This window comes from Anser cygnoides, chromosome 19 (genome assembly GCF_040182565.1).
Source record: "Anser cygnoides isolate HZ-2024a breed goose chromosome 19, Taihu_goose_T2T_genome, whole genome shotgun sequence".
Taxonomy (NCBI): Eukaryota; Metazoa; Chordata; class Aves; order Anseriformes; family Anatidae; genus Anser; species Anser cygnoides.
This window is the reverse complement of record NC_089891.1, coordinates 12,348,049-12,373,353: the sequence shown is the minus strand read 5'-3', so window position 1 is coordinate 12,373,353 and position 25,305 is coordinate 12,348,049. Positions and strand designations below refer to the sequence as shown.

General features: G+C 51.5%; 1 protein-coding gene across 10 annotated transcripts in view; it reads right to left on the bottom strand.

Annotated features, from left to right (window-relative positions):
• Positions 1-4,019: 4,019 nt before the first annotated feature.
• The window catches only part of TBC1D16 (TBC1 domain family member 16), a 31,629-nt gene continuing 10,343 nt past the window's right edge, over positions 4,020-25,305 (bottom strand). For 8 of the 10 annotated variants that reach the window (XM_066980288.1, XM_066980284.1, XM_066980286.1 and 5 more), the window contains 9 exons: positions 14,360-14,557; positions 13,399-13,546; positions 12,163-12,330; positions 11,341-11,489; positions 10,443-10,577; positions 9,148-9,334; positions 7,824-8,003; positions 6,775-6,921; positions 4,020-6,044 (listed from right to left, as the gene is read on the bottom strand). In XM_066980288.1, coding sequence (XP_066836389.1) covers positions 5,799-6,044; positions 6,775-6,921; positions 7,824-8,003; positions 9,148-9,334; positions 10,443-10,577; positions 11,341-11,489; positions 12,163-12,330; positions 13,399-13,546; positions 14,360-14,557 — 1,558 coding nt within the window. In that variant the 3' untranslated portion in view covers positions 4,020-5,798. The remainder of the gene's footprint in view (positions 6,045-6,774; positions 6,922-7,823; positions 8,004-9,147; positions 9,335-10,442; positions 10,578-11,340; positions 11,490-12,162; positions 12,331-13,398; positions 13,547-14,359; positions 14,558-25,305) is intronic. The other 2 variants (XM_066980290.1, XM_066980291.1) reach the window with 2 other exon arrangements.

Below are 25,305 nucleotides of genomic sequence, written 5' to 3'. Positions count from 1 at the left end.
GTGCTTGGGGAACCTCTGCCATTCAGGAAAAAACGCTGGACAATCAAAATCACCAGAAATGTTGGTTCAAACCAGGTCCTTTTCATGGCGTTACCTCAGCTGGCTTTGTCCCTGGGCTCATTGATGTGTTTTTGGGGTGCCCCTGATGTGGCCGGGTTGGTCACAGGCCCCAGGGACGCGGACAGCTCAGCGCACCCAGCCTGGCCGCAGACTCCGGCTTCCTCCAAGGCAATTCTGGGTGCTGAAGACCTCACACAAGGACAGCAGCTTGGTGGATTCTGCTTAAAAAGCACCTTCATTAGAGTTGTGATGACATCGCTGGGGTGCAGCTCCATGAGTCCAGCAAAACACAGATGTGGGCATTTGGTGGCACGCAGCTGGAGCAGCAATGGGGTGCGGCAGGTTCCCGCTGGAAAACAGATCCTAACCCTGGGTGTTCACTGCTGGCACGGCACGGCCCCAAGGATGGCCCTGGGAAGTTTACAAGGAGGAGGCATTTTGCTTTAGCTTTGTTTTGTTTTCCTGCTTTTTGTACCACTGCACCATGGTATGTCTCTGTTTATTTATTTATTTGCAGGCATGCAAGCTTGTGAACAAAACAGCACCAGGCTTGCAAGGGGAAACAGAGGAAAAGAAAAAAAAAAAAACTCTTTGATATTCCCTTCCCATGGGAAGACTCGGGCTTTGTTTTAAAGGTGAGCTGCGAAACATCAGTTTAAATGAGAACAGCCTGCAGACAATGACAGGTTTGAAAACAAAACAGCAGAGCCACAGGGGTGGGCAGGGATGTCCTGGTCTGGGGGAGCGGAGCCTGGAGGAGCTGCACGTGGCCACGCTGCCCGCTCCATCGCAGCATCACTGCATCGCTCCATCCCTCCATCCCTCCATCCCTCCATCCTCCCCCTCCATCCTTCCATTGCTCCATCCCTCCATCCCTCCATCCCTCCAGGCTGCACCAGGGGCTTCCCAGGAGCCCGAGGAGCGGCTGGGGCAGCCCCTGCCCTGGGCACTGCCCGTCCTGGCGCCGCGGTGGGAGTCACAGAGCCCGGCGCTCCGCTGGCCGAGCCGTGCTCTCCACGCCTAGCGTGCTCCTGAGGGGCTAGGAAGGGCAGCCCATGGACGGCTCCTCTCTGCAGAGCCTCTCTGGTGCTGCCTATTTCTAACAACTGTATTTCCTCCATCAGTTTCAAGCACAGTATTTATTTTAAGCGTCCCCATTTGGAGCAGGAGGGCAGCGTTTGCCACGCGGCACAGAGGGATGTTACACTGGTGCTGGTCCATAGACACTGCCCCCCCCAGCCCAGAAGCCCAGCCCCAAAAAGAAGAACCCTACGATAGCAGGACTGTACTGTGCCGGCCGCAGTGGGGTGGTGGGGCTGGGGGCCCTGTCCTGGGTCAGGCTGGTCCTCAGCTGCCACTGGGAAGAGGCAATTCCTTGGTGAAGTGCAAGGAAAATCCCACTGCACCTCGCCAGGTGTAACAGCTGCCGGAGCACGGTTTATCACGGATGTGCTTCATCGCAATAAATCGAGGGAGAGAAAGTAGCCGGAAAGCGGCTGGCGGTGGCGACCAGGCCGTGGTGGGCAGCCCAGGAACGGGCTCGCTGCTGGCCCCGAGCCTCCCAGCGGAGCCCGACCAAATCCTCCCGGCTTTGGCAGCCTCGGTGCGCACCCCGGGCAGCGGCACCTCTTCTCCCAAGGCGCCGTGAGACCTCACCGCGTGTTTTGTTGCTAAACGCGAGCAACGGGCGGTGCGTGGACCTCTCCCTGCGGCGCTGAGCACAAACAGGACAGGGCAGGGCCAGCGCCCGGAGCAGGATGTGACCATGAGCGGAAGCCAGCCGGGCTGGTCTATTTTTATGACCCAAGCAAGAGAGACACGAAGATTAATCAGCCAGCCCATGGGGGAAAGCTAAGCTGGGTTCCAAATTCTTTGGTGCTCGTAATAACTCAGGTGAGGCTCTTTGTTCTCCTGAGCTGTAATTTTTCATTTGACGGACAGCGTCCCTTGAACAAAACAGCCGTGTCCAAACACATCGCTCACCCTACAAACGAGAACGAGCTCACCCCAGCGCCTCCTTGCCCCAGTTCACAGCTGGAAGTGTTTCTCCCTGCAGGAGAAACTGAAGTTTGGCTGAACACCGCTGCCCCGGTGCCGGCCCAGGGCCTCGGCCTGCGGCCCGGTTAAAGCTTAACGCCATGGAGAAGCGAAGCATCTCACCGCCCCCTGCCCGGCGCTGCCCTCGCCCCGGCCCCAGATGCAGCACGGGCTCCACGGCCCCGTCCCTGCCAGCCAGGGCTCTGGTTTCCCTTTTTCCCCGCTCCCGTGCTCCCCGGCACCAGGAGGCAGGGGGACGTATCGGCTCAAGGCTGCCTAAAGAGGCTTATGCTGACTATTTACCTTTGCAAGGGTCTATTTTTGGCTGCTGGCTGCAGCTAATGCAATGAACAGGGCAGCAATTCAGGAGGGAAGCCACACGAGGGTCATTGTTTCTAAGATTCACTTCACCACTTTGCAAGGGCCAGATTCATCCTTTTTCATTTTTATTTCCTTTTCTCTTTTCTCTTCCACACGGCGCGGCACCGCTGCCACAGCTGGCATGGACGGGGGCTGCAGCCCCAGCTCCGGCCTTACCCGAACGGGACACTGCTCCTTCCCTCTGCACCGCCACCGGGTGACACGGCCAGAGGGGACCCCGAAGTGCTGGCAAACCCTCTCGCCCCAGCCTTCACCGAGCCTTCGCCTCCCACCACGCGTTTCGGCTCTCTCTTGTTCTTCTCCTGGCTCGCCGCTGTCGGAGCCTGCCCAGGTTGTGTGAAATCCGAGAAATTTCTTGTGAGAGGCTGGGGCAGTGCTAGGGACAAGCGGTGCACCCAAGCCCTGGCTGCTGCTGGAGGATGCCCCTGTGCAATACGGGCTGCCCATGAGAGACGCCGTGCCCAGCTCCGCACTGGGGACCACTGGGCTGACCCACCAGGTGCCCAGGGCCCCATCCATCCTGCCCGGGACGGGGCTGAGCTGCTCTTACAGCCCCCCACCACCCTCCGACATGGGATTTAAACAAGCTCAGAAGTCTGTGGATGTGGAACCAGGTTACCCAGGGCAGGAGCAGTCCCAGCGAGCGGGGAGCAGCCGGCCACAGCTCTGCGGGGTTTCTCCGACCCAGGGAGGGGAGCGCAGGGCACTGCGGGAGGGAAGCTCGCAGCAGGGAGCACGGTGGCCTGCAGCACCCAGACACCTGGCAACTGGTGGGACCCATGGGTGGCACCAGGCTCAGGAGAGCCGTCAGGGGGGCGGCACGCCGATCCCGTGGCGGTGCTCCCACACAGCCGAGCGCTGCTTCCAACAGAGACAGCCAGCTTTTCCACGCGTGGGAGAACTGCAGCAGCCTTTAACTAAACAAATCCTGAGTGATTTCCACATTGCTGAATGACATTTTAACAGTGGAAAAATAATGCTAGAAATTATCTACTTCATCTCTTCCCATTGTCTTCTGCTGGCTGGGCACGGCTGCTGCAGCAAAACCAGCTCCGGATCTTCTGGTCGGTGTTTGCTGGTGCCTCCCAGCCGGCTGCAGCAGCGAGCGCCCGCCCCGTGCCGAGCACAGCACCCACAGGGCTCCCAACCAGACCCCTGGGCACCCCCAGCACCGACGGGTGCCTCGTGGGGGCTGCAAAAGCCTTATGGTCACCCCTGTCCCGCATGAGGACGCAGGTGACAGCGAGCGGTGCCTGCCTCCTGTCCCCACGGGGAGCGTGGCAGGAAGGTGCTGCCACCATTTGCTACCACGCGGGCTTTCGGAAGGTAATTTGGCCGCTGCTGCTTAGAGCCTACATTTACACGAATACTTGGAGAGCTCCGGGCATCCCCAGGCTGGAAGCAGTGCAGCCCGGTGGGAGCAGCTCAGACCCAGCACCCAGACCCAGACGCAGCACCCAGGCTGCGGGACGGTGCCCAGCCAAGCCCCGTACCTGACCACAGGGTGCAGCACCCAGCCTGCCCAGCAACGTGCACACGAATGGCTCACACAGACTTTTATTATCCACTGAAATGTCATAAATCTCCGAGAACTCCCTGCTTCACAGCTGCTCTTTGGCGTGGTGCCTGCCTAGGGTCAGGTCTCGGTGCCCTTCCGAAAGCACCGGGGATGTCCTGGTCTCACCTGAAGGGTCCCCACCAGCAGCCTCACCTCCCGCAGGGGCACAGCACACGCACCCCAGAGCAGCCTGGGGATAAGACGACTTTTAGAGAAATCTGCTTGTCCAATGCAGGTGCCTGCCGCAGCACAGAGCGGGCACGGGGTTTTCCACGCGCGCTGCAAACAAACAAACGTGCCCGAGAGGCAGAGCCGAAAGGTGAGCAGGCGCTGCCCACCCTGCCGGAGCGGCACCGCTGTGTGAGAGCAGCCGAGGGGCTGCACTGAGGGAGCAAGACAACACGGAGAAGACTGTGAGACTTCATACGCTGTGCAGGAGGAAGCAGCGAAGGCAGCACAGCCCACGGCCACCTCGCCTCTGTTTTCATTCCTAAAGGAAGCAATTGTCCAGGCTGTTTGGCACAAGCTTCGGCTCAGGACACACCTTTGGATGCCACTGAATTTGGTAAGGTCGTTCCGTGTTTGGCAACACAGCTGCGCTCAAGGCCCCAGCTCCACTTCTTGTTGGCAAGTTTTATAGAAGACAGCAGCGGAAACGCGCTGTCCTGTCAAAAATACTTCAAGGGAAACGTTTATCAAAGACAGCTCAGCTAAAGTGGCTACAACAAACCAAGTTTCGTTTTCATTTCAATATGGGGAAGAGTATGTACCACCGGCACCAGCTGAGGAGCCCAGAGTCCAGTTGGAGCACATTCGCTACAGCCTACAGCAAAGATAAATAAGGACAGAAAAAATGCAGTAATTGAGAAGAGCCAAAGGGAACAGATTGGGAAATACACTGGAAAGAACAGAATTCCATAAACAAGTGTCTGAAGTCTGTGGCTGTCAGCGTAAAGAAGCAGCTTTGCTGTAATGTCATGAAGAAGTAAACTTTGAAAGGTGGCTATGAAATACCCTGACTACAGAAAAGCAGTGCTTTAAGACCTGTGGCTGTACACTTTCTGTACAAATGGGAAAAAAAAGAAACAACCAACAAACAACACCATGCCAACAGGCATACCGTATAAAAAAAGAAAGAACGAGAGGCAAGACCTTTAGGTGACCAGTTCTTCCTTGCCAACAAAGCAGATACCTTCCCTGCAATCCCAACAGTTTGCAGGTTTATTTTTGGCAGATTATAATTAAAATGATCGTCATGGCTTTATAGAGAAGCCACTAAGCTGCATTGTTTTGGTTGAAGCAAGAGTGCACGTGTGCTCTGATGAAGGGACACTGCAGAGAGGCTTTGCCTCAGCTCTGCTCCTTCCACCTGACCCACAAATGCTGCTGGTTGTACTTGGCTCTCTTTAGCGTTCTCATTTCTCATCAGAAAGTAACAAATCCTGGTTGCTAACCAGTCGAATCCCAGAGGCAGAATAAAAAGTCCTTGTTAAGATCTAGAAACACTTCATGTTTCTAAGAAAACCAAATCCAAACTCGTGCAAGCACTGTTCCTGGCTTGGTGCGTTTCGCTCAGGTTCCACCACTGCGCACTGACATTTGCTTCTCCTGTAGACTGAACCCATTCCTCTTCCATTCTTCACCTTTCAGTCCTCCCAGGAGTCTCAACAAGCTATCCCTCCATTTTTCTCTTCAACATTTTTTCCTATGAACATCCTTCCTGCCCTTCCCTCTTCCGCTGTCGCGCCCTGTTCCTCTCCAGCTATTTTCGGAAGGCGAAGACGTCCCGCGTTCTCGAGCCTCTCTTGCCTTCGCTTCCTGGTTTAGGAGAAGACTCTTCTGCCAGTCCCCCGTACGGGCAGCTCTCAGACTCTGGGTGATGGCCAGAGCACTCCACAGCGGGGATGAAGCCGCTGTCCCACATTCCTGTCCCGCACAGCTTGCACAGGTCGTGCAGGCTGCAGGGGATGCGGGGTAGCAGGTGGAACTGATAGAGCAGGCTCCTCGCCTAGAGAGGAGAGAGACAAAGTCATTTCCTCGTCACCAGAGGGCGAGTCCAAAGCACAGGGGTTGCCAGCGTGCTCCTGTCCTGTGCTCCAGCTCAGCTACGCTACAGGAGTCAAAACTTCCTCCTGAACTCAAAGCTGGAGGTTAAACAAGGCACCGGAGACGCTGCCAGCAGGTGAATTTAGAAACAGCTGCTCTTAGCACCGGACTCCTGCCTCTCAGCAGCACAACACGAGTATTTGCTGCTCAGCTGCAGCGGTCCGGGCTCAGTGCTGCTGCTTGCAGCACGTCTCGGTGCCTGTCAGGTTGTTCTGCTGCCCAGCCCCGCTGCCCGCTCAGCCCCTGGCCTCCCTGCACAAGCTGCTGCTGAGAGCAGCGGGGGGAGAGGTGGTGCTGTGCCCGCCGCAGCACCCTGCATGTTCTGCGGTCACCCCCGGCCCCAGATGGACTGGGGACCCTGGCACAAAGATGACCCGCTCTGTCTGCTGATTCCCTGAGCTTGTGCGAGGGTCACCCCAACCATGCTGTGACCTCCTAGGCACTCTACAACTACCTCTTTTTTTTTTTTTTTCCTGCAAAACTGCTTCCAGGCAAACAGCAGCATCCTGTTCTTCCAGGCTCCAGACAAGAAGGGGCATACAGAAGATTAAGCATCAGTCCCTCATTTTCTCGATGCTCTGATTCATCTCCTGGACCTGAGACTTGGCCCCCATCAGCATGCAGGCGTTTACCTTCCTGAGTACAAGTTCTCCATTCATGTGCATAGCCAGGTTGCTGAAGTGCAGCAGCATCTGGTCAGTGGCCAGCTGCTGTTCAATGACATCGTCCCCGTAAATCACCACGATGGCCACGCAGATGAAGAGGTGGAAGTAGTCTGTCTGCAATGAGAAAACAGGGGCTGGATTACAGCAGGTGGAGGCAGAGACCTGGCAGAGATCTCCCCACCCTTCACAAGCACGTCCTTAGCAGGGATTTTTTTCTCCTTGCAGTTCTGCCTAGTGGTACTCAGAAAGTGAGTTATTGGTGAATTGTGAATCACAGCTGAGTCAAAGTCTCTTGCCTTTAAGTGTGGGAGCCACACTGGTTTGGACCACAGCTTTCAAAGCAGACATTGTCCAGCTGTTAAAGAGAAGCCTGAACCTCAGAAGTGGATGCTCAGCACATTCTGAAAAGCCTCCTTTTAAAGCCCAGACATTCCCAAGTAAAAGAAGCAGGCATCCATCCTTCTGCTCGACAGATATACCCCTCTGATAGTTACAGGCCCTCTGTAACATCTACAAACACGAATGTATCTACTCCAAATCTCCCCGAGACATCTCACAGGTTGCTGGAAATCGCCCACAGGGAATTAAAGCTGCTGGAAAAGACTTTTCAGGTGTCATTGCTGCAAATGTTCAGAATACTTAAGGAGTTCAGTACTATGGCAAACAGACTGTATTTTAAATGAAGTGGGGACCATCTGAGCTGATCGGTCTGTGAGCAGTAAAAGTAGCCCCCCAATTCCATAATGAGGCAGCCCCATTGCAGTTTGCATCACTCTTAGTTTCTTTCAAGGTGAGCCACAGCAAATCAAACTAGAGCACGGCTAAGACTAAAACATGTCATAGCCTCAGGTAGAAAAGTATTGTAGAAGAGGGAATGCTTGCAATCAAACTTATTTTGGACACTTTGGTACTAAGAGCCTTTAAGGAAATCCTGCAACACTCGCTGAGATGGTGAAGATTCAGCAAAGGGCACGCTGCTGCCCGCTGTGAGCCGTACCCGTCTCCCAGTGCCTAACCTGGTAGTGAGCCCAGCACGCCTCCCACATGCGCAAAGCCTCAGCGTCGGGAAACTCCCGTTTAAAACAGAGGAGGATCCAGCGGTGACAGAAAAGCATCTGCAGGCCATCCTCTCCCAAGGAAGAAAGGTGCTGGTAGAAGCGTGGGTGCATGAGCCGCAGCAGCTCTCGCAGGTACATCTGGAAAAGATGCTCTCAGCTCAGCCACCGCCCTCGCCGCCCCGCGAGCCCCCCACCGCGTGCCAGACCTGGGCTCCAGCAGTGCTGGCCCCGGCTCTCCCTTCTCACAAAAAGCTCCAGCTTGCACACGGGCCTGTGCGCAGCCAGCTTATTACAGCACAGCCAGGAGCACACTTGGGTCTGTCATTAGTGGCCGGAGCTCCCAGGCCACTGCAGCTATTTCACAAGGAAGGAGGGAGGGTGAAAAGAAAATCCCATGACAGCTACATTGTGAAAAGAAAGAAGGGGAGAGAGTCAGGCTGAGGAAAGCAGCATGAAGCTAGAGTCTTAAAAACTAGAGAAAAGAAAGGACGTAGCTATCTACAATATTTCATTTCAGCAGAAGCCGAGCAATGTGGAAATGATTTTAGAAAGGCTGACTGTTACAGGCACATTACAGAGATAAATCTGTACGTTAACTAACTGCACCTCACCAGCAGCGTCCCATGAGGTTTCCACCACGAGTTTACCACTTTAAATTGGTGTCATCGTGACCTGGACAGGATTGTTCAGGTTTAAAATGCATTTTCTAGGATTTTAACCAGTAAACTACTGACATTACTGTTAAACTAAAAAGTTCCCATTTTTGAGCAAGGTGACCTTATTTTAAGTAATTCTGTCAGATACATAAGGCTTTTCATTTGGACATCATTAAAATACTCTATTAAAAACGGGCTTCAAAATGGGCTTCATAAAAGCCCATGAAGACGGCTGTAGTTCGACTGCTCTGCCTCATTCACACCAAATGCCCCTAAAGCAGGAAAGAAACAAAGCAGTGAGTCTTCTGTCTGCCTGAGAGCAGTGCAGAGAAAAAGAAAGCACCACCCTAAATGCATTTGATCATAAAAGATTCCTTGAATCAGCATCCTTCAACATAGCCAAGGCAAGTTTACTCTGACAATTTATTGGCTATAACTGCTTCTGGAGTGCCTCAGTCACCTGGGATTAATTTTATCCATCAGTTATTTCGTAGCCTTGGAGTGTGATTCTGCACGCTGGAACCCAACAGCCCAGACAACTGCTTTATGGTGGGTGTTCTTCTAATTTGACTGGGGAAAGGAGAAGTTAAAGAAAGGACTAAACTGAGCTCAGCGCTCAGCCTCACCAGTTGTTTCTCCATATCCTCATCCCGGGGTGAGCTGATGAAGATCGTGTTCTGCATCAATCCCACAAAGCACCAGAATGTATCCGACTCATCTAGGACCTCTGCCAGGATTGGGGCTACCAGGTCAGACATTCCTTGGGAATATCCAATTGTTGGGTTAAATACTGCATAGTTCAGCAAGATCCTCCTGGAGAAGACATGCAAACGGAGAGGTGAGATGCAGGGAAGGCTCATCACAGCTGAGCGCATGCCCGTCCCTTCCACCCCAACTCCCATCACACAGGCTGAGTCAAGCCAAGTGCAAAAGGGTAATAGATCACTCCTGCTGTCTAAAATTATCTTAGATTATCTTGCAATTACACCTGGAGGCTTTTTGAGCACCTGTACAGCATCTTGCATCCTGCAGAACTGCTTTCCCTAAAAGAACTGTATCCAGAAGCATAGCAAAGATACACAAACACTAGGATTACAGCATTCTGGATTAATTCGGAGGGGCTCCTTGCTGAATGACAAGGACTCTGAATAGCATACAGCAGTTTGAGACAGTGGATTTGAACAGAACTCCTCAGGCTCTTGTTTTCCAGCTGGAGGCAAGCCCACTAGGAGCAGTGCAGTAGGAACAAGCACCACAGTTTATCTCAGCTACAAAAGCACACAACACTGTTGTAAGGTGCTGTAACACATATGGATAACCCCTGCTGCAAACATCAGCGTGGTGAAAAAAACTCCAGGAGAAGGCTTTGTGTACACAGACACCAGAGTACAAAAAGAAAACAAGAATTTAAAAAGACTAAGATGACAAAAATGAAGGAGCCATGGAGAAGGAGAGATGATGCCTACACTTGAAATCATGAGGCTCTGAGCCATCCTGTTCGATAAAATCCAGCGGTTTCACAGGCACACATTTACAAGTCACACAGCCATGAAGCAGACTCCGGTGTGCTGGTCCTCCACCCCATCAGGAGAACCACAGACCGAAGCAACTGCCCACGACCCCGCTACAGCACTCATTACCCCCCACAGCCACAGAAGGCTCACACCTCTTATATGCCTATGTATGAATGGAAGCAAGGTGATAGGAGCAGGGTTATCATATCAACAAGTAAATGGCTAAAGAAGCAGTGAAAGTACCAGGTAAAAAGTGTTTTTGCATCGTTTGGTACCAGCCACTGTATGTACGATGCTCTTCACCATTCCCAAAGCAGCAACTGAGGCAGCCTGGGCTGGGGGGTTAGTGAGTTTTCTACACATTCAGTAGGGCACACTTTCTGGGACACTAGGATCAGACACTTCACCTCATTGTTTCCACGTTTGGGTTGTCCTCCCCTCGAAAGAACTGGTTGCTGCGGTCAGTCCTCACAACGTCTTTATCTACCGTGAACTGTACTTTACGCCAGAAATCCTTCTGCTCATCTGGAGTCATTGAAAGCCTGAAAATTGAACGGCAACAGGAGTATGTTGACACAATAGGAATATGATTGCCACAAGGAACAAACAGACTTATTTCAGCTTCAATTTTAAGAGAAAAACTATTTCTGTGCAGAGTTTTCTCATCAGCTGAAAAAGAGACAAGAGGCCTGCCTAGAAGAGCACATTTTCTGTCCAAAGGGATTACTAGAAGGAGCTTCTTTAGTTATGAATGGGATGACACGGCATGCTTTCTGTGATAAACTCCACTTCAGGAGCAGTTGAAAATGTTCTCCACTGCTCCTTGTGGGTGGCACACCAGAACTCACCACCCTGTTCTGACTGACTCCTAATTAATACTACGACTGTCTCTCTCCAGCTTAGATTTACACAAGTAGTTTACAATGTACAGTTATGGCAGAAATGACTTCCTTGAATTAGATATAATTTCTTCTTCCCTATTTTTACATCCAGATATATCTATAAAGAAATATGCGCTCCCATTTTCACCTCTAGTGTGCTAAACCAAGCACGTCAAGCTTGAAGTCCTGCCCGTGAGATAAGCTTCCCTACGTGGTACCGGTGAGCCTGTTTCAAGCACCCAGGTAAGATAATACTTGAACTGTATGGTATTAGCTCCAGATCCGCACAAGGTCAGCTGTGCGTGCTAACACCTCCCGCACCCAGCACTTCTGTCCAGGCAGAGGCTCCGTAAGTCACTTGCGGTGCCATTCTACTTCAGACCTAAGGAGAGATGAGCAGCAGAGGCTGAAGCTGATCTATTACCTTTTCTCCTGGATCTCAAAGTATTCTTTCCTCTTCTGTACTCTCAGTGCCTCCCTCTCTTCAGAGGTGGACTCATAGCTGTAGTAGCGCAGCAAGAAGGGCCACACCTCCCCACGGATGGAAATATCAATCCCACCAAAGAAAATGGCCTGGAAGAAGGAGCAAAAGTTATGACTGGTTCAGTTTTAACATTCCCAAAAACAGCAACAAGAAACTGCCTGCTACTATGCTTTGGTGGCTTTGCAGTTCTTTCCTGACAAGTGACGCCTTGATTCAAGCTCCTGCAATTTGCACATGTTTAGAGGGAAAGTGCTGGCCTTCTATTCCCAGACGAGACACAAATCGGGCTCATTTCAATGTCAATAACCCCCCCTGGAGAGGCTCTATGATTAACGTGTCGTTCTCATGTCACGGCTTAATCCCCAATCTTGGAGACACTGCATTTCACTGCAAACTCCTCTCTCAGGACCTGGACCCAGTGCTCCCCTGCAAGCCCTGCATTATTTCATACAGGAATCTCAATTTTTCTTTCTTTGATTTGTCCACACCACTGCTGCAGACATGCCAACCACCCGACACTTTGGTTTGCTCATTCCAGCGGGCTGCAGCAGCTGACAGCACACGCTCCTCCATCAGAGAGGTGCTCCGCTGCCCTGCAGCAGACCCACCTGTGGTCCCAGCAAGACCTCCAGCCAAGCACTGCGAGCAAGTCCTTACGCTCTCAAACACCCAGCACTTGCAAAGGATCGCAGCTTCCACCTGGGGACTCGCACTCCGTGGCAGGAGAGAGCAGATCAAAAGAGCAGCAGCCACCCCTCTCACCTTCTGCAGCTTGTACTCCTCCTCCACCTGCCCAGATTCGTTCAGGTGATTGAGCCAGGCAGACACGTCCAGGCGCCTGTACGTGTTCTCCTCCGGGTGGGTCTCCGAGGAGGGCAGCTTAGGACGACGGATGGAGAATTGCATGCACGTTTTCTCATCAGTAAGCTGCTGAATGGGGGAAAACAAAACAAAACAAAACAAAAAAAATGGAGGCAAGAGCCAGAGATAGCAGCAGAGTATGAAACCCAGCCATTTTCGGAGCAGGAAAACCCTTTTGCGTGGTTCTTGTAGGATTAAGCACTGAAGCGCAGTTCTTGGAGAGTGTTTTTTTTTAAATTCCAATCATTACAATAGCAAGAGTGATTAGAATAATTAAAAATCCGAGTACCACAAAACAGCTTCATCTTTTAAAAAAACAGTTTCCATTCCTCCCCCAGTCTTATCCCTGACCTGAAACTGAATTAATGCTGCTTACAGCAAAACTTCACCCTGCCAGGAATGCCTGCAATAAATTACATATGATTGGCCATATACAAAGGGATTGCTGTTAGGCAAGCAGGGAACTGCACTGCCAGGCTCTCTAAGGGCACTCATGATCCCAGTGCAAGACTGCAGCTGACATTTAATTTAAAAATCAAAGGTTGTTCAATGCAAAAAGTGAGCCCATGCGACCATAATAAGAAAAGCAGCAGGGGGCTCTGTGGGAAGGATGGAAATTTAAAAATCACTGTTTCTAATAAGCACATACAGTATCTTAAACAGATAATTAAAGAGCTCTTATCACATTTGTATGTAGATTGAACAAAATATGGCAGGATGCCTTGTCAAAACATTTTCAAATGCAGTGTGCTATGCTTCACAAAATGGATGAAAGACTCTGACAGAATTTCAGACCTACCACTGCAGATTCCCAACCACCTTACATGCCTAAAGCACAACGCTGACCTGTCTGGTTACCGTATCTAGCACAATAACTACCTAAGCGAGTTTTCTGGCTTATCTTCCCCCATATTCCACAGGCAGAACAGGAATGGAGGAGGATAAGCAAGTACAAGAGAGATCTCACATCTGACTTGCAGCTGCGTCCTAACAACCTCCAACACGTTGTAGCTTTCTGCCTGACTTGGTGACGCGAACTCGCAGCTTCGTTTCTCCAACACCTTCTGCTGGCTGAAAACCCGAGTGTGAAACACCCACGGTAAACAACCTCCTTGCCTCGTGAACCTTGCCAGGTACCTGGTCCTTGAGATGGGTCTCTGTGCAGTACTTCCACTGCTGGAACACCTCAGACAGCTTATCCAGGCCACCATGGTGAAAATGGAAGATCTTGTACTGACTCTCCCGGCTTGCAACAACCAGTTGTCCACAGGTGCAGGCCTCATCGCTGTGGGACAAAACAAGCAGGGAGAACAACCCGCGTTCATTTCCCAGGACAAGGAGAGGCCCAGCAGGAAGGGGAGACATCAGACAACAGAGACAGGAAAGCAATTACAAAGAAGTTGTCCCTTCAAATGGGGCAGAAATCATTTTACAGCTCTGGACGTGGCCACAGTGACCAGAGGACTGTTGCAAGTTCATTTCCTCACAGAGCTTCACTTGTGCCTGGCAACTTCTACCCTTCCACCACATCAAGGAATTACATTTCGTCTTCCCCAGAGAACAAAAAAAAAACCAAGAAATCTGTCCCAGCAACATTAAGCCAGTTCCCAAAGTCAGCTCCTAGAGACGCGTGGACTTGGTTGTGCACATCACTCTCTAAGGAAGCAGAGAGTGAGAACAACAAGAGAGAGTAAAAATGTTTTGAAATGTTGAAACACTGAAAAATGTTTTAACTGTTGTAATAATTTGGAAGCTCACTGAAGAGACTAAGAGCGGTTAGACCCCAGAAGAGCCCCAGCGAGGGGCAGGCAAGCAAGAAGGTACCACAGGCAAAGAGATGTTTTCCACACCTGCAGGATATTTTAAATGTGTTTTGGTGAGACAGCTGAGAGAAGTGTCAGCACCTTCACCTTGCTCGGGAAAAAAAACCCTTTAGGCCCCATTACAGTAACTCGGAGGCTCTCCTGGGGGAGGCCGACACTTGCTTTCCTGGAGACGACCACCAGGGAAAGACTTCCAGCGAGGACTGCAGAAGCCACCTGCCTCCACCGAGCCCGCTGAGCACGCACAAACACCGCAGAGAAAAACAAGACGTTACCTAAAGAAAAGGCGCAGGGATCTCATCTGCCCCAGGTCCACTCTGAAGACGCCACAGATCTGCTCGAGGGCAAAGACCTTCTGCTGTTCATCCCACCTGGCGCTCTGCGTTTGCCCGGTGTTCTCCTGGGACCGGGCACTGGTGTCGAGGCTGGAAGCGGAGCTGGTGGAGCAGGTCGTGCGGTTGTCACACGCGTCCCTGCAGACGAGCGTGGAGGAGAAAAGCGCAGCCAGAGACTGCAGTTACACGCAATAACCACAGGTGCGACAAGCTACAAATCTTCTGACAGAGCTCTGAAATTAGAATTCAGCGCAGGTCTCAGGAATCAATAACAGACAGCCTACGAGAGCGATTAAATTATTTTTATTTAAATCAAATCCCTGCTGTCCCAACAAACGATCCTGGTTTTGGTCTGTTGTGCGCAGAACTGGGGAAGAGTGAAAACCGCCCCTGAAAACACCCCTGAGAGGGCGAGCTGTAAGCAGCTGCTTGCCCCCAGCTGAAGCAAGCCCTCAGCACGCAGTGCAGCCGCTCGGCGTGGGCACGGAGGGGCAGGTACATCCACGTGCTGGTACTGAGCAGGGATCTCATCTGGCAAACGCTCTCCGAACCCAGTGAGATCCAAAGATGCTTCCCCTGAACCTCCCCGTCGCAAATGGGCCCGACAAGCCTGGATTCACGAGTGTGACCTTCAGACAAATGGTTTCCGTTTGCAAACCTGGAACTTCGGGGAGTTACGGAGTGGGAAATCGCATGTGAGCTCTTTAACCCACCACAAAGCAGGGAAAGGGAATCCATCCATGCTCCAGTAAGGCAGGAGCCCACGGCGCCCCAGATACCTATCTTTATGAATAAACCGGGTCTAGATTAAAAAAACCCACATGCCCGCCACCAGCCCCAATCCCAAAAGAAAAATATCACTGCTTTGAGAATTAAGTGAATCTGAAACTGTGACCCCTTGATTCTTAAAAAGGCCAATACATGCGAACAATCTCAGCGCAAGCTCTGAATGGGTTCTGCTGTGAAATCAGGGTTTGCAAAACAAGGCGAGTAGCAGGTATAAAGACAGCCCCCTGCAATGCCACTTTATGCAATGTTTTCTAATCCGCTTATCTAACAATGTAGGCACTGAACGCTGAAAATCACACACTCAGCATGCATCTGCAGCACACCACATCAGTATGCCTTCCAAGCCTGGCTGCGGTGCCTCTTCCACGGGGACGAGCCCCATTTGCAGCATCTCCCCGTGGTTCAGGTCATTGCATTCCAATGGCCAGGTCCCCGGACATCCCAGTTAGTTGTGGGTTAAATTTTTAACCGAGCCCCTGCGAGCAGCCTCGTTCAAATGTACGGCTCAAAACCTCAGCGCCCACACGCATGGGAAATAAATCCCCAAGCCCCCTTCTCGAGGTCTGCAGCATTATGTAGATGAGACGAAGTCTGTCTCACTTTCAGCTAACAGAGCGGCTTCGCTGCCCTGCTCGTGAGGTTCTGCTGCTCCGTTTTTTCAGAAAGCATCAAAGCAAAATGGCATTCAAGCCATGCTGAGGTTGAGGTCTGAGAAGCGACACGGCAGTATCGCCATGTGAGCGGGGATCACGGCACATACACGAACTCGCTCAAAGAAGAGTGACGGCAGTTTTTGTAGGAAATACTGGGATACGTCCAGTCTCACACAGCTATACGCCACCACCTGCAACTTGTGAACTTTTCCTTGAAAACTGTAGCGGCCTTTGTGAAAAATCAAGCGTTATTTCCAGATAAAGCTGCAAACCGTAACGCTCTCCTAAACCACTCTGTATCTCACGTTAATGCAAAAGCAATAGGAGCCCCGGTACAAGCCACCCATGCTGGCCTGCTGGCTGTAAGCAGCTGGTATTTGTGAAGCAACGCTCAGGAACAGCCACAGCTGGTTACACAGGATTTTCCTGGAAGAGATGACTCAAACGAGCTTAAAGACCAAGCGGAGGCAACCAATTTTCTAAAACTCTTGCAAAGATGCACTGGCCGGTGTGACAAGGAGCCGGAGGACTGGTTCGCTGGGGGAGCGCTGTCGCGCGGTTCCCTCGTCGCAACGGGCAGCGCGCCCGCGGTTCGAGAGCATCACCTCGAGCTGCCAGCAGGGAGGGAACGGCCAAGGAGTGGTATTTAGGGATAGAAATGGTATTTAGGGATAGAGCTGGGCAGGCTCGCTTGGAGCTGGGGAATTGTGCATCTCCTGAAGACGGGAGGGTACTGCCAGCTGCGCAACCAAAACCTGCTTCAGGCGCAGCGTTAGCTGCCCATAGCTCAGAGGCTGCAGAGCCCAGGCACAAAGGTGCCGGCAACGTTCTACTTTCTGGAAATGTTTCTTCCAGACAGATGTTTACAGTTCACATTTAGCCACTAGTTACAAGCTTGTGCAGGCACTGACACACTCAGAAGCCATCTGAAGCAACACGTGTGCCTGGATTTACCCCTTCTGGACAGCAAAAAGCCAGCGAGCACGAGCACAGTGCCTTCGGGCGTGCAGCTCAGGGAAACTCCAGTGTTTTCACTGATGTAGACTACGAAATCTGAAAGAGACACCTGTGCACACCATGCCCTTTGGAGAGATCTACAAACACGTCCGTCCATATTTAGCAGAGATGCAGAGAGCACCACCTCATACGCTGTGTGTATTTAGTCACTGTGGGAATTAAGGAAAAACTCACTGTGTATACAATCACTTTTTCCTGTATATAATGATTAGAAAAAAATAAGGAATGAAAATATTCAAAACTGTTGGCCTTATTCTTAAAAGAACTTTAATATTGAGATAATTCTGTTCCTAAGTAGCAACAAGTAGTATGATCAATGCTAATTTTGTGGCTTTTGGGGAGTCCTCTATCCAGGCACACAAGATCTGCAGACACAGGGGAAGAATTTTCCAATTTATTATTTATGAAAGCCAGACTATTATATCTGTTAGATGAGGGATTTACACCAGTGCCCTGCAAAAGAAGGGAGCTGAAGCACGGCAAAGCAAATAGCTGGAGGAGCATTTCAGAGAGACTTTGGGTTGCGGCATCCAGGAAAAGCAGACCACCAGCTCGCGTGCAGCACTGCTCAGCAACACAGGAGAACAAGTGCAAGGCCCCACGGGAACAGAAGGGACAGGGAAAAAAATTACAAGGAGGATTAGCAAAACCTGAGGCAGGAACCCCACGGCCATAGTCATGGTTCCAGTTCCACCTTTCTCCTTGCTCAAGCCCCATTACTCTCTTGTCGCTAAATACATCTCATGCTTGCCGGTGAGCAAGATCCGGCGGTGATGTATTTTCTCAACAACCAGCTGCAGCAATCAACCTCAGCTACATTCCGGGAGCTTCGGCTGCCCCTAAGAAGGAAAACGCCCGTGTGCTGCCGGTGCCGTCCTCCTGCCGCGGCAAGATCCTGCCCCGGCCCCGCGCGGGTCGGTGAGCAGCGGCGGGGCTGCCTTACTGCTCGGTCAAAGCATTTCTGTGCACCTACGGCATAAAGAGACATGAAACCCATTATTATTTCTGTTATAGAACCAGGGCAGAGACCTGCACCCATCACACGGGAAGGCTATTTCAGCAACAAAGATCTAATAACTCATTTTATGACAAGATGTGACAAATGTAATTACAAGAGGGAAAGGGGCTGAAGATCGCGGCAGGGATGTGGCTGTTATCTGAGCTGTCGGTGTCCACCAGCTGACTCCCAGAGTCTCTTGCAAGAGCCAAACCCTCACCAGTTGTCTCTCCACCACCATGGCACTAAAGCACGCCTTCAGTAATAACAGCTTTCCCTTAACAGCCCCGTCTATTCCTGCATGCCGGCTTGCGAAGCGTCGTTTACAGACAATAAGTATCATCATAATGTATGAGCGTCCGTGTAATGGGAATTACATGCCCCTTTTCCTCCCCAGGGGTTAGCGTTTCTCTGTTTCTCCACTATTCCGCACAGGCACTGACCTTCCAGGTTCCTCTTCTTTCCAGCAAGGTGAAACAGCTCACGGCAGCATCAGCTGCCTAAACCGCCCATGACAGATAGCTTCAAATAAATAATCCATCAATAAAAGTTCAAAGCTATCCTGAAATGCCGAAAAATTTAGTGTAGCAACTGCACCCAGTGAGGTTGTGTTGGGTAGCTGGAACCCAAATCTATTGTTCTGATAAATAAGAGAGTGTCCTTGACAATATACATGTATAATGAATTGTGAAACATGCTGATTTCAGCAATATATGAAAGAAGTGCAAAAGAAAACGGATTGGTAATTTAGAATGAAACATTTTGTTGAAATATTTCTACTCGTGACGCTGCAGAGAAGGGATGGAAGGACACGCACAGGGCAGCACGGCCACGCAAAGCCCGAAGTTGACAGCAAAACCCCACAGTCACACCAGCTACTTGCCTCTGATCAGTGCGAATCGGTAATTAGGTTAAGAACTATGTTAAATTCACCACCTGACTGAAAATATTTGGAATTCGAAGTTCCTCTGCTTCAGAGACCCCAAAGAGAATCAATTTATGCTGGCTTCAGTGAACAGGGAAAAAGGCATTAAGGTACTGAGTCCGGATGAAAGCCCAACCAGAATCCCTGAAATTAAATGTCAAAACATCCTGGTGTGGAAGTGTATCTATACATCTGCAAACCCATGGAAACAAATCCAGCTCTATTTGTTAGGGAAACCCGTGAAAAACTGTATAGGACGTTACAGTACAAAGTACATGAATGTCAACATGGGCTTTCCAAAAGCTGGTTCCACAGGCTTTCCATTGATCTGTTTGCTTTCAAAACATAAATTTCCCCACGTTGAACTGCACTAAATGCTATTTAGTAGCTAATTAACTTTCTGTGCTGAAAACCTCCTGTAATTGCACTTCTTTCACCTTTTTTAGCCCGTGTCCTCGAGGGAACCGGAGCTGTCCTACGGCATTTGTTCTGCTCATTTCTATCTCACAGGCACAAGTTCCTTCCTGACAGCCGGCTGCCAATCACCGCGCCGGAGGTCACTGGAGACCAAATTAGGAGCACTCTGCCTCTGACAAACTTGCTTTGCTGAGCTTGCCGTAAAGGGAAAATAAAAGGTTATGAAAAATAATTGTATCCTTTCATGCCCAGCACCAGCAAGCAGATTCAACAGCACTTCTAAAAGTCAGAGTATTATTGCTAGTTACTCATCGTTAATGTTATTAGTGACATTCAAAGAACAAGCTGGTTTCATCTTAAGAGTGCCGGGATCCATCGCTGCCCCGGTTCGGGGAAGGAGCTCGAAGCAGGGCGGTGGCTCCAGCTGCAGACATGAGGCCACCTAAGCGGCGCGCACCGTGCCAGGGCTGCAGCCGCGGCATCCGTCCTCTGACCTCGGGCTGGAACAGCAAGTTCACGACCACGGACGGGGCTCTGAACTAACATAAACTCCGCGAACGCCAGCCTGACAAATAAAACATTTTAACAGAAAGCAACGAGGGACTCAAGGAAACCCGATTAATGCAGCTTTGCCTTCTGATAGGCGTAATTGGTTTGTCCTTGAGAAATAAAGATCAAAACAATTTGCTGTTTTACAGGGCTCCTGCCACCCGCGCTTACGGTGCCCCGTCTCCAGGCTGCCCGCCTTTGTGCCCCCTGCCCTGCCCACGCCCTTCCTCGCTCTGCTGCCTCCCGGCCCCGTCCTCCAAGTCCCTGGGGCCTGAAGGGAAGCCGAGCAATTTTAGGCAGCAATAGGGGGCATTATTAAAGCAGCCCAGCTCACCTCCGAAGGGTTGCCATGAAGCACTGTTAGTTAGGTAGCAGGGGCAGAATTAGCAGTTCGATGCTTATGAATAAAATACACACAGCTCCCACACAGAGAAGCCAAACACAACAAATCATTTAGAGCCGAGCATATGCTGCTCAATGATGCAAATGTTACCATCACGTTAAGGAAGGAAAATATTCCGAAAGCTCAATGGCAGATTTTCGCAATCCATACAGAGAAGGGGCACCTCGTGCCTAGGCTTTAGCTCATTAATAAATCAATCGAAACGCAACACTTAAAAAAATTCCTTAGATGGAAAAAGTGATTTCTCAGCAAAGCCCCCAAAAGAATGTTTGCTTTTCTGCCTATTCCAGACTAGAAAATGGGACCTTTCTTACCAGTGTTTATTTTATATTTAAAATCAATGGATTATTTTGCTTTTCTCTTTCAGTTCTATCCATGCAAAAATAAAATTCTACACTAATTATGCTAATTACAATCAAGCCTTCAAAACCTCGGTCCCTTGAAAGCCCTGAAGATTACCTTTGTTCTTGTATACTTGGCTCTGAGCAATGAACTGGGAATTTCAGGGGGAACTTTCTACTGACAGACAAAGTTAACCAACTCCCCGGACTCTGCACTGCCGCTGACCCAGTATTAGCACAGCCAACACCACCCAGAGAGAATTTCGCTGTTTCCACAACACAATGAGGATTTCCCAAGGGGAAAGCTTTCTTCAAGTAGCAGAAAAGGGAGAGGAAAACGGAGAGCTGGCTAAAAGCATGTTTCAGAGTTACTGTAAATGCTTAATGCTGTTATAATTGCAAGGACCGAGCCAAGAAGACAGAGACTATGCAGATTTATTTGCATATACTGCTGTTGTACTTTTAGAGGGGACACGCTCTTTATTTTGATCCAGTTAGAGCAATTCTTCCCTCACAAAGCTATGGAGACCTGCCAGCGCAATTTATCTCCGCTCTCAGTCAGGATTTCTGGGCGTTGCGATAACATAAATGAGTAACAGAAGAAATGCGGGGATATCCCGGGAAAAGGCGCTGGGTCGCCGCGCCCCCCCGAGCGAGCAGCCGCCGCTCTCCGCTCTGCCCCTGCCCCTCGCTCGCTGGCTCCACCGGCCCCTAGGCCCCGAGCCAGGCCCCGAGCCCTCAGGCCCGGCCCCGGCCCCGCGGCCGATCGGCGCCCGCCCCCTGGCGGCCTCGCAGCGCCCAGCCCGGCCCGCGGAGGCAGCCCCGAGGCGCCCCCCGGCCCCCAGCCCCCGGCCCCGGGGGTCTCGGCCCCCGCCTGCCCCGTGCCAGAGCCCCGCAGCCCCCCCCGGAGCCTTCGGGGGCCGCTCCGGGCAAAGCCGCCCCTTTCCCCTGCCTGCCGCCGCCCCTCCACAGCGGCGAGTTGAGGGGAAACCTCCGTCTTCAGCCTGGGCGGCTCTCGCCGCCTGTTCCTCAATTAAAATCCGAAATAAATAGCTGCACAATCCCTCTAGCTGTAATTCTAGCTCTCCAGTTAGCTGTCACTATTTTCTTCCACAGAAAGCTGGCAGCAAACCAACGGAGGAAAAAAACCAAACCTGCCATAATTAATGTTCTTGCTGTTCAAATATTTATATAAAGCAAGATAGAGCCGTATGCCTCCGCAATCTCTTGGATCTGTCCAACCTCCTCAGCTCTGCAGCCGGTAACGACGTGAATGGATTGCACAGCGCGCTGACAGCAAGCAGCCAGGGCAGGCTCTCCTGCCGCAGCCCGGCTCGGTGCGGGCCACCTCAAAGTCCTCCCTTGCACGGAGCTTGAGCCTGCCCCCACAGATGAAGGGAAGAAGGATTTGGGGATATTCTTACTGGGCAGCGGTTTGGGTACGAATGGAATGGGGTGCTTCAGCGTTACATCACCGATCAGTCACCCTAACCCAGGGCCTGAATGAGGGGCAGCGCGGCACTCCCTGTGCTCATCCCTGGGGCTGAAGTCGTCAGAAGTAAGACAGCACGACACAAGGTGCTGCACGGCGCTACAGGAGGTTTTGAAGCCAGTGACCAATTCCCCTGGTCCTAAGCACATAATCACCTCTGTTACAACGGCGATGAATTCCCAACCTCTTGATGCCTCCAGAGCTCCTGGCAGCTCACGCTAATTTCAGCTCATTTCCCCTGTAATGCTGCCTCCCGTTTATCCTTCAGAGGTCTGAAAAGCACAAAGGTGAGCTGCCAAAACAACATGACGCAACACCTCCCGCTCTGTCACCACCCGCTCCTGCAGCTGCTGCCACCCTCCGCGGCTCTGCGCCTCCGCTCCCTCCTGAGAAGTTAATTTATTGATTAGCTCCCTGGGAAGAGGCTGAACGACAGGATGTGCAACACATCTGCAAAAATTGCATCAAGTGCGCCAAAGGACTTTCTTCTTGTGGCGTGTGCTTTGCCTAAACTCTCTGTAATAGCTGTTCACGTGAATTCGTGTCGGCTTAGGAGCATGAGAACTGTGCCACAGTTCAGCTCCGTTAGGAAGAGGTTTCATTACTTTTGCTACTAGCTGCTAAAACAATCCCCTTTTTATGAAAGACGTTTGCTCCTTGAATCAGGGATGGGCCTACTGGTACCCATGACCACGCTGCTCACGTTGCTCTTTACTTCTACTCGTTTCTTGCAGCAAGAGCCCCAGAGCACGGGCTGGCGGCCGCTCCATCACCGTGGCTCTGCTGGCGCAGCTCCAGCCGTGGGCTCGTTCAGCTCCTGCGCCGGGCTCCTGGGCCCAGGCCCTGACCACAGACTGACGCCCCTGCTACTGGTCGGAGAAGCACACCGGTGCCAGCATTTGTCCTCTTCAGCGTTTCTGTATGGTGCTAGTCAGGTAACAAGCGTGGTTTGCTGCTGCAGTGAAAAGCCTTTTGCAGCTCTACCGCCCACTGTAACGGAAAGCTCCTGTTAACCAGCGATCGCAAAAAATTAAAACCATCACTTACAGAGCACTAAGTGCTTCAGCAGCCGATTGTTATAGATCTGATGTCACGGCCAGTTAAAATAACTTCAGAAGTACTGGTTGAAAGACACTGTATAGGTGTCAGATGCTATTTGGTCACCAGGATGTAACGAAAGGCTTTTAGTTTCACTTTACTGATGGGGAAATGGACGCCGAGTAATTTAGCAGGGCAGCAACAAGCCTAAGCTGGGTATGGAGTCCCGTTGTCCTCAATTAGCGCCCTTCAGATCACGGCAAACGTTTCCTGACAGGCAGCATAGCAACAAATAACAGTGATAAAGGAGAAATAAAAGAGAAAGAAACAATTTTACTTCCAGTATCCCTCCTTTCCTACACAAATGCAGTCAGTGCAAAGCTGCTACCAATGCGGCCATTTCCCGTGTTAGCAACCTGCCCACAGGAACCACGGCGCTGGAACTGACAGGGACACAAAACCCAAGAGAGCAAAGCCACCGTTCCACGAGAGAAGAGTGCACGGTCCAGAAACGCCAGGCTCATCTATACAGAGAAGCAAGAATGTGCAGGCTGGTGATGCGACATTCCCCTAGCTCTTAGCCTTAGGAACCGTGTAAGTGGAGGGAAAGCACTGATCGCTGCTTGGGAGCCCTGGCAGCCTTTCAAACTGGGAAGCAAAGAGACAAAAAAAATTAACAATGGATGTGTTTTTATTTCCTTATGTTCTAAAAAGCGAGTTGTTGACTTAAAATGACTGACTCATTGTGCAGCCTAAACGCTTCCAAGCCTGTGCCCCTCTCCTCCTTCGCCGTCCCTGCCCTGCACACGCTGGCACCTTCCTGAAGCTCCCTCTTGGGCCACCTGAGCTGGGCCACCCCCGAGGGTGCTCCGCGAGGCAGGTTCAGGCAGATGGATGGACTCGTGACTCCTGGCCACGTAGCTGAGCCATGCCCATCTTGATCTCAACTGATCCAAGTCTAAACGTACATCCCGATTCTTCCTCAGCGTCACCTTTTTCCATTCCTGACTGTATCTAACCGCACGGAAAGGATGGCTGAACCGAAACGCCCGTGCAATGTGTTGCCTCAGCTCTTGAAACAATCACAGAGCAAAGCAGAGTTCTCGTCCTAACAACTCCCCAAAGCTGAGGGAAATAACCAGAAACAGTCGTTCCTCTTTGGAGGGAGGGGGCGGTGACCGGGGGGTAGGGAGGGAGAGGAGCTGAAACAAGCTGCCAGCAGCACAAACTTTGTTCGCACTCCAATTCTGCCTCAGATGGGAAGCTGCCAGCAGGAAAAAAAAAAAAAAAAAAAAAGCACCCTTAAGAAACAAGGAAGCTGTTTCCAAGCTGGTAGTGACTTCTGAAACAGCGGCCCCTGCCCCCTAAAAAGCTGGGATGAACGCAGAAAATCAGAGCACGCTTTCTGACAAGATTTTTGCAGAGTATTCTACACAAAATCTGACTCAAACAGTGTGTAAGCAGCACACGGATCCGCAGATATCATGCACGGGGCTCTATAGGGAAGAACAAATTGGCACAAAAAACGGACACGCTGGACAAAAGCCTTTCAAATCTGAAGTCCCAAACAATGAAAGGTCTGTTTTATTAATCTGCTGCAAATTAGGAGTGCCACATCCACTGTAACAGGCTCCCAGGCTGGTGCCAGGGGAGGGTTAGAAATAAATAAAAGAGGAAGAGCAGCCTCCCGCGACCATCAGCGGTGCATTTTGAAGGCAGCCACTGCAGCGCTGCGGCCGTCAGCAGCAGCCGAGCAGAGCCGGCAGAGGGCTCGCCCGAGCCGGGCTGGGAAGGCAGCAGGGAAGGGCTGCACGCACGCAGCGCGAGGTGCAGGAGATGCAGCAAGCTGCATTTCCTTCCTTCCCCGCCGCCACCAGCAGCTCGGGGCATCTGCGTTGCCAAACGGCGAAACCGCAGCGCTCCTTGCCCCCGAACGCCGCGCGCCCTCAGGGGCGAGGGCCCGGGCGCTGCGCATGGCCTCGCGGCTTGGATCTCCTGCGAGGAGCTCGATCTCCTGGTCTTCAGCAGCTGGGAAAGGACTCCGAGCACATCCCTCGCTGGCCCTCCTTCCAACCCCTACAGCGGGGATAACGATCCCCTGCCCAGCGCGTGGGATGGAGGCCACAGCCTCCCTGCCACGCATTGGGAGAGGGAGGACCAGTCCTCCTGTAAGAAGCTTATTGCTGGAACTCTGAAGCGCTCACAGAAGCATTTTAATTGTATTTTATTCACAAAAAAAGTCAACTACCCTTTATACCATAGGTC